At 41.5% G+C, this 17,990-nt stretch overlaps 1 protein-coding gene across 1 annotated transcript in view; it reads left to right on the top strand.

Annotated features, from left to right (window-relative positions):
• The first annotated feature begins 164 nt into the window (after window positions 1–164).
• Window positions 165–17,990, top strand: part of LOC127569686 (uromodulin-like 1) — a 99,475-nt gene continuing 81,649 nt past the window's right edge. Inside the window, exons 1-4 of the mRNA XM_052014486.1 lie at window positions 165–179; window positions 671–949; window positions 2,936–3,086; window positions 6,773–6,872. Coding sequence (XP_051870446.1) covers window positions 175–179; window positions 671–949; window positions 2,936–3,086; window positions 6,773–6,872 — 535 coding nt within the window. The 5' untranslated portion in view covers window positions 165–174. The remainder of the gene's footprint in view (window positions 180–670; window positions 950–2,935; window positions 3,087–6,772; window positions 6,873–17,990) is intronic.

Genomic DNA, 17,990 nt, shown 5'->3' with positions numbered 1-17,990 from the left:
CAGTTAATAGGAATAATACTAAAACACCTTTTACTTCCTCACCTCACCATGTTACAGAACATCACTGATGTCATAGATCTGTGGCTGGATTGGAAAAACAAAGAAGTTTTGCACTTGGTTTTGGAGGGACCTAACATCACAGTCTGCCAGTTCTCAGTTTCTCCCAAAGAGCAGATGATGTAAGTACAGCTCCTGATATAAAAATTAATTATAAGTAAGGTAAACTGTCACAGCTCGTTGGAAAAAGGTGGCAACAGAACCAAATGCAGGAATCTAAATCTGCTGGCTTTTGGAAAGGCACATGTTCATGTATCCTTAATATTGTGTGTGTGTGTGTGTGTGTGTGTGTGTGTGTGTGTGTGTGTGTGTGTGTACGCGCGCGTGTGAGTGACTGAAGAACTGTGGAACAATTTACTTCATTAGAGATACTGTGAAGCTTCTGAAAAGATATTGTTAACCTGAAACGTTAATTCAGATTCCACAGATGATGCCTGACCTACTGAACATTTCCCAAATTTTCAGTTTTTATTTCAGACTTTTCAGCATCTGCAGATTTTGCTTTTAATTTATAGAAACACGTACTGTTTTTGTTGTATTAGCAAGACAACATGGTGACTGAAGCCTGGAGTTTTTTTCTGCCACACATTGATGCATATTTAATATCTTGCAGATTCAAATTAATTGATAGAGTGGATGGATTCAAAGGGTCTTTCCTGGTTGGCTATACACAATTGCATAAAGAACAATTCCATGCATTTGAAAAGTTTGAAAGTTTGAGAGGAATCCTGATGCATCATCGAAAGTCCTTGGCAGTTTACGCAAATGGAAGTCTAAATGTGAATGTGAGCATCCAGACCAGGCTGGCCAGTAACCCTAAACTTTTTCTGAAGAGCTGTGAGGTTGTGTCAGTATCACAAGATTCTGGAAGGACCAAACTCATTGAGGATGGGTAAGGAAAGATGCTCATATATATTGTTCATTCACATGGTTGATGTACAGAGGGATCTTGGGGTCCAAGTCCATAGCTCCCTGAAAGTGGCTGCACAGGCTGATAGGGTGGTAAAGAAGGCCTATGGCGTGCTTGCCTTTATTAGTCAAGGCACTTGAGTTCAAGGGTCTGGAAGTTAGGTTGCAGCTTTATCAAACTCTGGTTAGGCCGCTACTGAAGTATTGCATTCAGTTCTGGTCGCCTCATTATAAGAAGGAGGTGGAGACTTTGGAGAGGCTGCAGAAGAGGTTTACCAGGATGCTGCCTGGATTAGGGGGCATGTGCTGTAAGGAGAGGCTGGACAAACTTGGGTTGTTTTCTCTGGAGTGTTGGAGGCTGAGGAGAGAACTGATGGAAGTTTGTAAGATTATGTGAGGCATGGATAGAGTAGACAGCTGGTATCTTTTTCCCAGGGTTGAAATGTCTAATACTAGAGGGCATGTATTAATGTGAGAGGGGGTAAATTCAAAGGAGATTTGCGGGGCAAGTTTTTTTTGCATGTAGTGTGGTGGGTGCCTGGAATGTGCTGTCAAGGGCGGTAGTGGAGGCAGACATAATAGAGGCATTTAAGAATCTCTTAGATAGGCACATGGATATGCAGAGAATGGAGGGATCTGGGCATTGGGTAGGCAGAAGAGATTAGTTAGGCATTTAATTACTAGTTTAATTAGTTTGGCAGGTAGTTCTCCCCTTGAGATTCAATGAAAGTATCTTCATTGCATCCTTCATTAACATTTACTGGTAAAAAAGATTTAAGTAAAAAAGATTTCCTTACTTATAACCAGTGCCACAAGAATACCTGGACAAGGAATATTTACAGGAAGACAAGAATTTAGTTCAAAACTTAATCTGAAGAATAGCTCCTCTGTCAATTCAGCACTCCAGGGTGGGACTTGAAATCAGGCCTTCTGACTCAAAGGCAAGATTCTCACTACTTAACTAAGGTTGCTACCTTTAAGATATGGCTAGGCTTGACCGTGATGCCTGTGAGTCAAGGTTCACAAGGGCACCTGCTCACAGGATCTTGACATTAAGTCCTTCAGAAGAGATCATAAGGACATTTAAAGATAAGCAGGAGTAGGCTACTCAGACCTTTGTGCATGGTCCATCATTCAATAAGATCATGACTGATCTTTTATCACAGTGCCATTTTCCTGCAATATCCTCTTATTGCTTGATTTCCTTAATATCTACAAAGCTGTCAACCTCAGCCTTGAGTATACTTAGCAACTGAACCTCTTGGGTGGAAAATTACAAGGATTTATTCTTTTAGTGAAATTTTTTTTTCATTTTTGTCCTGAATGGCCGTTCCCTTATTTTGAGACTGTGAACCCTAATTTTAGACAGCTCAGCCAGGAGAAATATTCTTGCATTTACCCTGTCAAAGCCCCATAATAACTTTCTTTGTGTTAAGGTCATCACCTTTTATTCTAGATAGTATAGGCTAGACTGATTACTATCTCCTCAAGGGTCAAACCTACTTTTCTAGGAATCAATCTGATGAACATTTGATGCACTTTTCTATTGAAAGTATATCCTTCTTTAGTTAGGGACACCATACCCATACACAATATTGCAGATGTGGTTTTGCCAGGGCTCTGTATACTTGGAGTGAGGCGTCTCTAGTACTCAAATCCTCTTGCAATAAAGGCCAAAGTACCATTTGCCTTCTTAATTGAGGAGAAATATTGCAAAATAAAGAATCCCTTGTACTTTTACCCTCAACGATTCAGGAACAGCTTCTTCCTCTCTGCCATCATATTTCTGAATGATCCATGAACGCCACCTCACTATTCCTTTTTTTTGCACTGTTTATTTATTTTTTGTAATGAATAGATTTTTACCTTTGCACTGTATGGCTGCTGGAAAACAACAAATTTCACGTCGTATGTCAGTGGTAATAAATCTTGATTCTGAATATTGTGGCTATTTTAATCCCTCCACTAGGTGTCCTACCGTCAATGGATTATCTAGTTTTCACAATGGAAATTCCTCGTTTGTGTTGCTTTCTGTCAATTCATCGATACCAAAGAATTTCACTCTCTTTATATGCGAGTTGCAGATATGTTCTGAAAAACATTGTGGCTGCACCAGAAATGTGAGTAAAACACACAATTAGTCAATAGTGCTCAAGGAGTAGTGCTGCTCTCGTTTGTGTGTTTACTGTAGAATTGGGAACACGCTCATGATGATTTCATAATGGGCAAACTGACCTCCCACACTGTGCTATAACTTTTGCTCAGTACTTCTGGCAAACTCTAAATTTGCTCACACATCAAGTCTTCCCTATTTTGCTACAAACTAACCAGGAATAATATTACTTATGAAGTTATTTGTAATTAACATGCAGCCTAATTAATTTATACCTTTACTTCATTATAGATGAAAATTAATTGTGCCAGACATTAAAACCAGTGCTAATTTCATCCACTCTCCCTTTATTTCTCTTATTATCTTGTTGAATACTGGAGAAGGCACGAGTAGCCTGGAGACCTACTCCCTGCTTCTATTTCTTATGGCTTAGTTCAACGTTGCTGACGTCTGGCACAGAGTGCAGCGCAGGTAGTCAGCTATCTCACAGCTCCAGCAACTCAGGTTCCATTACGACCTCCAGTGCTGTCTGTGTGGAGTTTGCACATTCTCCTTTTTAAATGCAAGGGTTTTCCCTGGTGGCTTTGGTTTACTCCCACATTCCCAAGACGTGCTAAATTGCTCCTCGTGTAGGTGGGTGGTTGGAAAATCAGGAGAATGCTAATGAGCGCATGTGAAACAGTAGGTTACAGGAAAATTATTGGGGAAATGGGGTTGCTATTGCTCTGACAGCCAGCATGGACTCAATGGGCTGAATGTTCTCCAACTATGTTATAAGGAAATATGGAAAAAAAAACGTGTGAGCTCACATGGTGGACTAGACTTTGGTTTGTGTAAATGCAATATGGAAGCATCAGACTCGAGTTTAATATTTCACTCATCCATTGTCTGCAAGTTTCCCGGTCAATTTTACTTTTGTAATGCCAAGATCTTAAGGGAAAATTACATCATGCTTAGCACTTCCTCACCAATTGTAACTGAAGGTGAGATTGAATTTCTTTCTTCATGTGCTGTAGTATTCAGAAGCACTTGGGCAGCTGGGAATTGGGACAGAAACGAAAAACAGTGGAAACATCAGCAGGCCAGGCAGTATCTGTGGAAAGAGAAATAGAGTTAATGTTTCAGATCAGAGACCCCTGATTTTCATCTAGAATCTGGGAGCTGTTTGACCCTGAGTCAATGGTAATTTATGAAAATGACAGGGGCTTCAAGGTCTTTGGAGAAAACACCAGATAACTGTGAAATATATTCCTGGCTCTGTTAAGCAGCAAGAGGAAATTGCAAAGGCTCTGACCATCTTTTTTCTGTCTTCCTCAACTGCAAGGCTGGTCCCAGATGATTGGAAAACAGCTAAAGTTGTATTCTTGTCTAAAAAGGGAGGAAGGGACAAACTTTATAATTACAGGCCAGTTAGCTTAACTCTGATGGCGGGTGAATTATTGAATCAATACTGAGGAACAGTATAAACCTTCATTTAGAAAGGTACGGATTAATCAAGGTTAGTCAGATTTGTTAAGGGAAGGTTGTTAAAGAACTGTTGGAAACACGCAGCAGGTTAGGCAGCATCTGTGGAAAGAGAAACAGTTAATGAATGGTCTTCAACCTGACTTTTGGATATTAAAGGGGCCAAGAGGTATGGGGAGGGGCAGGGAAATGTTGTTTGAGGTTGTAGATGTTGTTGAATGGCCTGTTTCTGTTCCTGTGTCTTATGTTGTTAAGTTGTTTCAATTTGCACACGTTGCTAAATTAAGGACCATCAACGTTTTTGCATTGTAATAAAGCAAAAGGGAATCACATGCTTAGAATCACACTTTCTTGCTTCTTGACTGATGGTTCTGAGCAACAAGTTAGAAGGTCATAGCGCCACAGAGAGATGCAGTACAGTAAAAGGCCTTAAACCCACCAAGTCTGCACGGAGCACCCATTCACCCATACACTAATCCTATTTCATGTTCTCTCTACGTTCTCAATAACCTCCCGCCAGAATCTCCCACTCACCCACACAATAGAGACAATTTACAGTGGCCAATTAACTGACTAACTTGCACATCTTGGGGAAGTGTGAGGAAGAAAAGCAATCACAGGAAGAATGTACAACCTCCACACAGACAATGCAGTAAGTTGGGATTGACCCTGGTCTCTGGCACTGTGAGGCACCGGCTCTACTAGCTGTACTGCTGTATTGCCCTAGAAAATAAAATACCGACAACCTTTATATGATCAGGTCCATCTCACATCTGAACCAAAGGAACCAGGTAGAGCAGAAACTGGAGTGACTCCAAGAGGGAGCTCTTATCTTTCAAAATACTTCAAAACTTATATAAGAAAAATACTGCAGATGCTGGAAATCTGAAATGTTGGCGTCAGGTAGCATCTCTTTAGCAAAACCTAAAACAATAAATTGGTTATTCTATTTACTGAATAATTCCAGCATTTTCAGTTCAAATTCTTTGAAATCAACTGAATCATTGAATAGTAGAATATTTATAGCAGGCAAAGGCACCATTCAGCCTATCGGATCTGTTCTGGTTCCTTGCAGAGTAATTCAAACAGTTCCATTCTCCAACTCTTAGCCTGTAGTTCCACTGTTGTTTTCCTTCCTGAACTAACTACCCAATTCCTTTTGGATAAGGACAATTGAACCTACTTCCATCAGTCTTTACGCCATGAATTCCAGACTGTGCTGCAAGAAAATGTTTGCCTCACGTTACCCTTAGTTTGTTTGCAAATTGCTTCAAATCTATGGCGTCCGGTTCTCAATTCTTCCCCCAGTGAGAATTATTTCTCTTTATCTAATTTGTTTTCATCCTTTGTGATTTTGAGCACCATCATAATCACCTCATCAGTCCAAACAGAACAACAGTAGCTTCTCCAGTCTACCTGTGTAAATCCCTAATTCCTGGAAGCATCCTAGTAAATCTTTTCTTAGAATCGTACAGCACAGCAACAGGCCTTTTTATCCCACCTTCTCCATACCAACTGTCATGCTTCTCTATGCCAATCCCATATACAATTTGCAGCTACAATTACAATGTTTAAAAGGCATTTGGACAGGTAATTGAATAGGAAAGGATTAGAGGGATATGGGCCTAATGTGGTCAAATGGGATTAGCATAGATCACAGCAGGCATTGACGAGGTGGGCTAAAGGGCCAATTCTGTGCTTTACAACTCTATGACTGTATGACTATTTGCTTGCATCAGACTTGTATCCCTCTTTACTATCCTGTCCAAGCACCTATCCAAATTCCTTTAAAATATTGTAATTGTATCAGCTTCCACCACCTCTTTTGGCAGTTTATATCAGATAACCACCACCCTCTGTGTGAAAAGCTTACCCATAGGGTTAAGGTAAAGGGGGAAAAATTTAGATCTCCTCTAAATTTTTCCCCCTTTACCTTAACCCTAGGCCCTCTAATTCTAGATTCCCCTGCCCTGGGGAAAAAGGTCCTCTATTATTACTTCTACTTTCTGCATCTTTTTGTATCTTCACTGTGTATTTGCTCTTTTATATCCTCCCCACTCATTTGTGACGTGTAGAATACTCCCAGAAGCATGATGGCATGAATAATTATTTCTTAATTCTGTCCATCCTGAACCTGTTCATTACCTTTCAATTTAACGTACATATGTTATCAATCTGGAACGGTAGCCTTCTGTTTTGAGTTGCCTCATGATTTTTGTTTTCTTCCAGAAGCTGGAAAAAATCTTTGTTCCAAATTCAAACTCTCTCCAGGAGAACTACTTTGAGATTGGGCCAATCATAGTTATGGAAAGGATGGCTGAAGATGAGAGTAAGAAAGATGGTACATATCAATGATATTTTCTTGTTACTTACATTCCTTCCTCTTTATGTGATGGTGAATCTCATTTATAATTATTTGTCGTGGATGAGCTACCTAAAACCACAAATGCAGTTGGTGAGTGATGCACGGTCCATGGTTACTCCCTCAAGAGGAGAAGCATTATGCATAATTCCGGATACCTATCACTCCTGGACAATGTACTCGCCTGGATCTCAGGAGCAAACCAAAACAGGGTTAGTTTTGGGAATGATTAGTACACTATTTGTTTCATATATTAACACTTGCTACCATCAAAAAACTGTACCTAAATGGGACAGGATAGGAAAGGAGGAACAAAAGGAGGAAAATACAATCTTATATTTATCTTCATGTTACTTCAGATTCCCTTTTCTTCTTCTTTAGGATAGTGGATGACTTGCTTCCACTTCAGTTCTATAGTGGCTGATGGGACCTGCAGACTTAAAGTCTTAGGGTCGTACAGGACAGAAACTGGCCTTTCAACCTGTCATGTCCATGCTGACCTTTTTGCCTATCTACACTAATCTGCCTTTCCTGCATTAGGTCTGTATCCTACAGACCATAGATTGGGGATGCGGGGGTGAGAGGGCCTGGTTAATAGGTGGGTAAGTTGGTGGTTTGAGATGTGGTGCGCTTTTTCTGCTGCAGCTGTGGATTCTCAATACTGTAGGTTCAAGGTTTTCAATGATATTCCATATGCTCCTTTTCCATTTTGGGTGGTCATGTACCAGAGGTTGACTGTTCTGGAGTGGAGGCAAGGTACATTGAACAATAAGGTACCAGGATGTTGCCTGGATTGGAGAGCATGTCTTATGAGGATAGGTCGAGCAAGCTAGGGCTTTTCTCTTTGGAGAGAAGGAGGATGAGAGGTGATTTGATGGAGGTGTACAAGATGAAAAGAGGCATAGATCGAGAGGACAGTCAGAGACTTTTTCCCAGTGTGACAATGGCTAACACAAGGGGACATAATTTTAAGGTGATTGGAGGAAGGTATAAAGGGGATGTCAGGGGTAAGTTTTTTTACACAGAATGGTGGGTGCATGGAACGCACTGCCGGCAGAGGTTGTGGGGACAGATACATTAGGGACATTTGAGAGACTCTTAGATAGACACATGAATGATAGAAAAATAGGGGGCTATGTGGGAGGGAAGGGTTAGATAGATCTTAGAGCAGGATAAAATGTCGGCGCAACATTGTGGGCCGAAGGGCCTGTACTGTGCTGTAGTGTTCTATGTTCTATTTCCCATTTGCCCCAAGTAGAGCCAAGAATGAAGGTGAATGTACCAAGGAGAGAGAGACAGTCAGTGTTTGCTAGAAGGAACATTTTGAAGAACTCCTCAGCTGTGATTCAATCCTTGACATTTGCGCCCTTCATTTCAGCTCACAGCAGTCCAGCCTCACTGCTATCCCTGATGGACGAGAGGTCAAAAAGGCCATAAACCACTTGTAAAACAATAAGATCTTGGGTTCAGAAATTTGGGAAGCACATGTATGGCTTTTTTGACCTCACAAAAGTCTTCCACTCTGTTAATTAAGAGAGAACTTTCTACTCAAATTTGCCTCCATGTTATGTCTCTTCATGATGGCATGTGACTGGTGATCTTGAGCAGTGGGCCTGCAACAGAGCCAGTCTCAGTACTGACTAATGTCAAGTATTGATGTGTCATTTCTCCAATACTTCTCTCAATTTTTCTCCTTGCAATGCTGCACCTCTGGAGTGAAGCTAACCTACAGGACAGATTGGAAAATGTTCAACCTACATCATCTGCACTCCAGAACCAACTTTAGTCAAGCTTCTAATTGTAATCACAATTCATTATTCAGGAGAATGAGTTAATCTCCTGTTTTTCCTTATGCTTATTCATTTGTTGGATGAGATGTAGGTGGCAATGCCAGCTTTCATTGAAAGGTAGTGATGGGCTACCCATTGGTATAACTTAGCTTTATGCAGATTCACCATCCACTTTGTCACATCCACTGGTGTCTCATATATGGCTAACCAGTTAAGGATGGTAGATAGCCATGGTGCCATGGCTGAAAGTGGCGTCACAGGTAGATTGGATTGTAAAGAGAGCTTTTGGCACTTTGGCCTTCATAAATCAGGGCACTGAGTACAAGAGTTGGGATGTTATGTTGAAGTTGCACAAGAGATTGGTGAGGCCGAATTTGGAGTATTACATGCAGTTCTGGTTACCTACCTACAGTAAAGATATCAAGAAGCTTGAAAGAGTGCAGAGAAAATTTACAGGTATGTTGCTGGGACTTGAGGGCCTGAGCTATTGGGAAAGGTTGAATAGGTTAGGACTTTATTCCCTGGAGTGCAGGAGAATGAGGGGAGATCTTATAGAGGTATACAAAATTATGAGGGGTATAGATAGGGTGAATACATACAGGTTTTTTCCCCTAAGGTTTGGTGAGGCTAGAAATAGAGGACATGGGCTCAGGGTGAAAGGTGAAATATTTAAGGGGAACCTGAGGGGAAACTTCTTCACTCAGGGTGGTGCGAGTGTGGAATGAGCTGCCAGCAGAAGTGGTAGATGCGGGTTCAATTGTAAGATTTAAGAGAAGTTTGGATAGGTACATGGATGGGAGGGGCTTAGAGGGATATGGTCCGGGTGCAGGTAGATGGGACTAGGCAGAAGGTCAGGTTGGCGTGGACTAGATGGGCTGAAGGGCCTGTTTCTGTGCTGTAGTACTCCATGACTCTATATCCTTCTTATGGGGCAATCAGAAACCAGCTGAGTTTTCATTGCCATTCAATAATCATATGGTCACTTTAAGTTATAAGGTTAAATTTAAATTCTCAACCTTCCCTGGGCTTTGATCTTAAGGCTTCATCACATTAGTCTTCGGCTCTGGATTACTTCTCCAACGATATAACCACTTCTGCTGCTGTTCCCCACAACATAAAGTTTATTTTGCATGCTTATGCAAAACGTGGCTGGGTAGGGCAATGTGCAATCACCCAGCCATGGTTTTCCTACCATTAATCTTTGAGTCAGTGCTATATTTATTCAGTTGCCAAAATAGTACAAAGAAATAAATTGAGGAAACATGAGCTCGTCAATACAAATTGGGGTAAGCTTCTGGGGAATGTTGATATGGGACTAAATTAATAATCATCTAAAACAAAAAGGTTAATTGAGAATGAACAGCATAGAATTAGTAAAGACAAATTTGATAGAAATTTTTGAGTAATTAATGGAGGATATTGATCAAGGAAACACTGAAAAATATACGGCCTAGAAATCTGATCCCATAATACTATTCATTTTGGTGCCACACAATTTAAAATGAACTTTGATCGGAGTGAAACAATAACAGAGTAACCATTTCTAGATTGTTTTGCATCACTCCAGAGGCTTCACTGGGCATTTCACGGTTTGAGCTATGTGCTTTCGATAAGGTTTTCACATATCAAACAATGCCATTTGCCATAATGTATCCCTTGGGAGTATTGACAGTTCATGTTGTCTATTGCTGCTCATTGACTGGACAACTGTGCCCCATACTCATCTTCTATCCTTGGAAAAGTCCTGACACCCAAGCCACCAATCTACTTCCTTACACAGTGATTGATGCCAACCCTAACAAACCAAATCCTGATCATTCACTTGACCCCTTGTCCCTGATTCCTGATCTCCAATGTAGAGCCCAGGCCCTGAACCTCATCCCAACCCTCGGGCCCTGATCATCACCTGACCCCCAGTTTTCAGTCTGGATTATTAGTCCAATCCGTGGCCTTGATCCTTGGGCCCCAATCCTGATCCACAACCTGAAAGCCCCCCACCCCCCTTACATTCAGCCCTTGTCCTGATTCCCAACCTGACCCCTGACCCAATCCTGATGCTGACCTGACCTCCATGCCCAGGCTGGGTCTACATCCACCCACCTTCTCTACCTGCTGGTCTTAGTTCTGACTGGCACCTTTTCATTTTCCAGTATGTGTTTTGCCTGGTCATAGCACCTGTGGCCCCTTGTTTACTAGAAAAGCAGGACTGAGGAGAACAGACAGTTGTTTAAATCTGAGAGGTTTTTCTGAGGTAAATGGATTAAAGCTTTTTCCAGTAGTTAGTGGCTCAGCAGCTAGAAGGCATCAATTTAAAATAAAAACAGAAATGCTCAAAACACTCAGCAGGTTAGATGGCATCTTTGGAGAGAGAACCAGGTTAAGATTGTAAAGAAAGGAACAATAAAGACATCAAATACCAAACCAGAAACAACAGGGAAAGAGGAATCCAAAGTAGCTTTGACAAAGAAATAGTTTTGCATTTGGGAAAGGAAACTTCAAGCAGTATAGCATGTAGAATCTAGGCTAACTCTTCCTGAGAGTCAATTTGGAATATTGGCCTGTATGGCTTTTTTTTAATGCTATGAGTTAAACACTGAGCATTCCTTTGTGCACCAATATTGTGTGATGTAACAAGTTTTCTGTGTTTTTACACTAGAACCTAGCATGATGGTGGTGATTCTCATAACAGTTGGTGCTATACTGCTGGTGATTATGATAATTGGTTTCCTACGATTTATGTATCGGCGCATTTCTGATGCGACTTACGCTGCCAGAGTCCTCAAGAAGAGGAATATTTTCAGAAGACAGTCATCAATGGACCCTGTTAATTTAATGTCCTGGAAGCAGTTGTAGCACTCAGCAATCTGGGAACAATCACATCAAAATATCTTCAAAACAGCAATAAAAGAGCGGACTTGTAATAATATAGTGCCTTTCAGGCCCTTGGGACATCTTAAGAGTGATCCACAGCCAACGAAGTACTTTTTGAAAGGTAGTCATTTTGTTTCTATGTAGGTTACAAAGGCAGTGATTTGCATACACCAGCAATGAAAGTAAGTAAAGGGAAAGGAAAGACTGGCATTTTCACAATGTCTTTGACACCCTCAGGACATCTTAAAGTGCTTTACAGCAAATAATAATTTTTTTTTGAGATGTAGCCACCATTGTAAAAAGTGCAGCAATCAATTTGAAGACAGCAAAATCCGATAATAATTTAATAATGATCAGATTATTTGGTGTTGATATTCGGGAGATGATTCTCACTGGGAGAAGGAAGGGTTTTAAAATTGGTGACTTTTGATAGCAAAAACTTTGTTTTTTTTTCCATAATGGAAATAAAAACTTCCTTATTGTTTATAAATCACCATGTTTCAAGTTGGTTGTCATGTATATAAAAAATAAAGATTTGCATTTAAATAGTGCCTAATATGTCCTCAGGAAATCCCAAAGTGTTTTAGAACCATAGAACCATAGAACAATACAGCACAATACAGGCCCTTTGGCCCACCATGTTGTGCCACCCTTCAAACCACAGCTAAGACTATCTAACCCCTTCCTCCCACATGTCCCTCTATCTTAAATTCCTCCATATTGAACTTGTCCAATGTATCAGCCTCCACCACCAGCCCAGGCAGTGCATTCCATGCACCAACCACTCTCTGGGTGAAAAACCTCCCTCTGACATCTCCCTCGAACTTCCCACCCATTACCTTAAAGCCATGTCCTCTTGTTTTGAGCATTGGTGCCCTGGGAAAGAGGTGCTGGCTGTCCACTCTATCTATTCCTCTCAATACCTTGTATACCTCTATCACATCTCCCCTCATCCTCCTTCTCTCCAATGAGAACAGCCCTAGTTCCTTTAGTCTCTCCTCATAATCCATACACTCTAATCCAAGCAGCATCCTGGTAAATCTCCGCTGCACCCTTTCCCACGCCTCCACATCCTTCCTATAATGAGGCGACCAGAACTGGACACAGTACTCCAAGTGTGGCCTAAGGTCACACCCGACAAAGCCTTTCTTAAATGAAGCCATGTCAGAAATACATACAGCCAGCTTGTGCACACAAACAGCAGTGAGGTTTTTACTTAACATAAGAATATAACAAATAAAAGCAAGAGTAGACCATTGGCCCTTTATGCCTGCTCTACCATTCAATAAAAGATCATCCATGATCTTATATCACTGCCATTTTCCAACACTACATATGCCTTAATTCACATAACATCTAAAAATCTACCAACCTCTGTGCTGGAAATATTCAGTGAATAAGCCTCTGCAGCTCTCTTGGGTACAGACTTCTAAAGACTGACCACCCTTTGAATAAAGAAATTTATTTTCTTTTTTGTCCTGAAGGGCTGACTCCTTATTTTGAGATGAGACTATAGGTGCTGGAATCTGGAGCAATAAACAATCTGCTGGAGGAACTCAGCAGATTGAGTACCATCTGTGGGTGGGTGCGGGTGAAGGATGCAAGGGGGAACAGAATTTTCAACGTTTCGAGTCGAAACCCTGCACCAGGGTTATTTTGAGACTGTAGTTCCTGGTTCTAGCTACCCCAGCCAGGAAATTCTATCCCTACAGCTTCATGTTAAGAACTTTGTATGTTTTAATAAGATGACTTCTCATTCTTGAAAACTCATGAGAGTACAGGACAACTCTGCATAATCTCTCCTCAAACCCACCATCCTAGAGATCCATCTGATAAACCTTTGCTCTACTCCCTCTGTTACAAGGATATGTGTCTTTAGGTAGAGAGGTCAGACCTATACACAATATTCTAGATGCAGTCTAACCTAGTCACTATTTAATTGGAGCAAGACTTCTCCACTCTCAGTCTCAAACCCTCTTGCAAAAAGAACCAGCATAATGTTTGCCTTTCTAATTGCTTGCATGTTAATTTTCAGTGATCCATTTGCAAGGGCACCCAGATCCCTATAAACACCTATACCTCTCAGTCTCATTAATTTAAGAATACTCACATTTCTATTTTTTTCTACATAGAACATTACAGCACAGTACAGGCCCTTTGGCCCACAATGTTGTGCCGACATTTTATCCTGCTCTAAGATCTATCTAGCCCTTCCCTCCTACATAACCCTCCATTTCTCTATCATTCATGTGTCTATCCAAGAGTCTCTTGAATGCCCCTAATGTATCTGCCCCCATAACCTCTGCTGGCAGTGCATTTCATGCACCCACCACTCTCTGTGTAAAAAAAACTTACCCCTGACATCCCCCTTATATCTTCCTCCAATCACCTTAAAATTATACCCCCTTGTGTTAGCCATTGTCACCCTGGGAAAAAGTCTCTGACTGTCCACTCGACCTATGCCTCTTATCATCTTGTACGCCTCTTATCATCTTGTACACCTCTATCAAGTCACCTCTCATCCTCCTTCTCTCCAAAGAGAAAAGCCCCAGCTCGCTCAACCTACCAGTAGATGGCCTCACTTTTCCACATTATGTGCCATCTGCCATGCCCTTGCACATTCACTTAGCCTTCTGGATTCCCTGAAACATGCCGTATCCTCCTCAGAGCCTACACAGCCATCAAGCTTTAAATCATCAGCAAACTTGGATATAAAGCACCTGTTCTCCTTTAAGACAAACAGCTAGGGCCCCAGCACTGATTCCTGTGGAACCTCACTAGTTAAAGCCTCTCAATTCAAAAATTATCTACTTATTCCTGCTTTCTGTTTTCTGACTGTTAATCAATTTTCCAGCCATGCCGGTCTATTGCCCCCAGTGCTATACACACTAATTCTGTTTAATAACCTCGTGTGTGGTAACTTATAGAAGGCCTTTTTAAAGTCCCAATAAGTCCATCAACAGGTTTGCCCTTATTGGTTTTGATAATTAAAACCTCAGGAAATTCCAGCAGATTTGTCAAACATGGTTTTCCTTTCCCAAATCCATGCTGACTCAGCCAATCATTATTATTTCCTATGTTTCCTGTTATCACTTCCTTAATTGTAGATTCCAATATATTTCATACTGCTTTTGTCAGGTTGACTGGACTATAGTTTCATCCTTTCTTAAGTAATTGGGTAACATTTGTTACCTTCCAATTTATGGGAATCGTTCTACAAGTCCAAAGAGTTTTGGAAGATGACAACCACTCTCACCATTGCCACTTCCTCCAAAACTCTTCAACACAGGGCATCGGATCCCTGAGAATTATTGCTTTTCAGCCCAATTATTTTCTCCAGTACTAATTTTGTTACTAATGCTAATTACTTTGAGCTCCTCGTTCACTTTCCACCTCTAGTTCTCCACTATTTCCAGAAAGTTTTTGGTGTATTCTTTTGTGAAGATAATCAAAATATTTGTTTAATTTCTCTGCCTTTTACTTATTTACTAAAAAAAGAACATAGAACAGTATAGCACAGGAACAGGCCCATGATGTTTGTGAAGACCATGATGCCAAATTAAATTTAATTCCATTGAATTTAATGTGATTATAATTTTCTTGCCTTAGTTTGTATGAAAAAGGACCCACATTAACTTTAGCTAATATTTCCCTTTTTACTGGCCGCTTCCATAGTTTTTGCTACACTACTCTTATATTGAACTTTCCCCTTCCTTATCAATGCCCTAGTCCACCTTTTGCTGAATTTTCCCAGTTTTCCAGCTGGCTGCTTTTTGAGCAACGTGAGAAGCCTTTTCCAGAGCTCTGAGGCTATTTTCAACATCTGATGGACCACTTTTGTTGGTACGTATTAATTCTTTGGTCAGCTGTTGGAGTTTGTTTTATTCAAATTCAAGACACTGGCTTCAGATTGAACACAGTATTTAGTTTTTTTTTTACTTTAGCTCCTCATTCTTAAAATCACATCCAACAGCTTTTCAGAATAATTTTTCGAATCAGCTTCGACCATCTTTAACCCATGTTCCAGATCCATTGACCTTTTCTTCATCTCAACCCTAAACATTTTGCAAGTTATTTTTAATCCTGATGTCTGATCAGGCATTGTCCTCCTTGGCTCCCCCATCACCTCCACCATGAAACCCTCACCCATACCTCTACCATCTTATGGTTTGATTTCACATTTACTTTATTGGCCTCCACAGCTCTACCACATTCAAGCCCCAACCATCTATAACTCTGATGCCTCCGTCCTATTCCACACAACTTTTTCTTTCATCTCTCAATCTTCTGATGTGTTAACATTAACATTATTTTTATATGCCAATCCCTTTCAGGTCTTTCTCTCTTTTACTTCTTCGGCTTTATGTCTGAGTCTGTGGAAGCTTGCACAAGATGAATCCCTCCCAACTTCCTCCACTCCACTGAAGACAGCAAAGTCCTTGATATATGGCGCTCGCATGGGTCCTAGCTATGCCTGTCTCTTCATTAGCTACATGGAACAGTCCCTATTCCAAATACTCCCCAATTCTTTCTCCACTTACATTGATGATTGCATTGGTGCCACTTCCTGCACCCGTGCAGAACTCACCAATTTTATCACTTCCGCTACTAACTTGCACCCCTATCTTAAAATTACTTGCGTCACTTTGCCACTTCTCTCCCTTTTCTCTGTCTCTATCTCAGGTAACAAACTACTCACTGACATTTACTATAAACCCAGTGACTCCCACAGCTGCCTAGACTACACCTCTTCCCACCCTCTCTTGTAAGGACGCCATGGATTTTTCCCAATTTCTCCACCTCCACTGCATCTGCTCTCAAGACGAGGTCTTCCATTCCAGGACGTCTGCAATGTCCTCCTTTTCCAGGAAACATGAGGTTGATGGACCCCACCTCTTGTATTACCTGTTTCTCAGACTTCTGCGTTCACCCCACCTCCCTCCAGACAGAACAGAGATGGAGTTCCACTAGTCCTCACCTTTCACCCTACTAGCTTCCACATCCAGCACATCATTCTTTGTCATTTCTGCCAGCTGCAATGAGATCCCACCACTAGCACATCTTCTCCTCCCAACCCCCTTCCACCTTCTGCAGGGATCACTCCTTCCATGACTCCCCGGTCCACTCATCCCTCCCCACCCACCCCTTCCCTGATCCCTGGCACTTTCCCTTGCAACAGTAGGAGCTGCAACATTTGTTCTTACACTTCCTCCCTCACCACCATTCCAGGGACCTAAAGGGCCCTTCGAGGTGAGGCAAAGATTCACGTGCACATCCTCCAACCTCTTCTACTGCATTCAGTTTTTCTGATGTGGCCTCCTCTACATTGGCGAGACCAAGCACAGTCTAAGCAACCATTTCACAGAGCGCCTACGCTCTGTCCAGAATGACCATCCTGAGCTCTCAGTTTGCAAGCCATTTTAATTCCCCTTCCTATTCCCACACCAGCCTGTCCATCCTCGACCTTGTCCATTGCTAGGGTGAGGCCCAATGCAGACTAGAGGAACAACACCTTGCATTCTGCCTGGGTAGTCTACAATCCAATGGCATGAATGTTGAACTTTCCTGCTTACCACCCTCCTAGCTGTCTCCACCTTCACCCTCCTCTCTCCCCACCTGGATCCACTTGCCTCTTTTGTTGTCTGTCTCCGTCTGTCAGCCACCTGTCCCTGTCTTCCAACTCCACCCCCTCCCCTACCTGGGTCGATCTGCTCATCAGCTTTCACCCATCCTGAGTCCACCAATCGCCTTGGGCTCTTGTCTTACCCCACCCCCTCTCCTCTTTATACTCTCTATCTCCCCTCTCCACTCTCAGTCCTGACGCAGGGATTTGACCTGAAACATTGACAATTCCTTTCCCCTCATAGATGCTGCTTGACCTGCTGAGTTCCTTCAGCAGATTGCTTGTGGGTCCTCAATATATAAGCCTTGTTGTTGATGCATCTGAACATTATTTCCCAGTGGGAATACATGATTGTCATAAAAATATATTCCTTGCATGCAAAGCTTTGATGCAAAATAAGATTTTTTTTGGTTCAATGTACAATTTATTATTTTTTGTTTTTGCACTGATGTACCTTCTATTTTAGTAGTTCAATAGTAATTGTTTTCACAAGAATGTGTTTTTCAAACACTTTTTTCATTTGTTTATGACTGGAGGCTCAGCTGTTGAAGAAATTATTAACGTCAGAAAGGTTTTAGGTTGGATCTTGGTCTGTGTTGAATCGGTTGATCTCAACCAGGGAGGCAGTTGGGAGTTGATGGCAAAAGTTGGATGGGGCTCCCAGTCTAGATTGCAATGACTACCACTGGGAAGAACACATGCATGATCATTGGGCGAAGGCAAGAATTCATTTAGCTGTGATGTGTGAATAAACTACTGAAGATCCACCACGGTTTCTATATAAGTAGTTGGGCAGGGAAC

Source organism: Pristis pectinata, chromosome 4 (assembly GCF_009764475.1).
Source record: "Pristis pectinata isolate sPriPec2 chromosome 4, sPriPec2.1.pri, whole genome shotgun sequence".
Classification (NCBI taxonomy): Eukaryota; Metazoa; Chordata; class Chondrichthyes; order Rhinopristiformes; family Pristidae; genus Pristis; species Pristis pectinata.
This window is presented reverse-complemented; position numbering and strand designations above follow the sequence as displayed.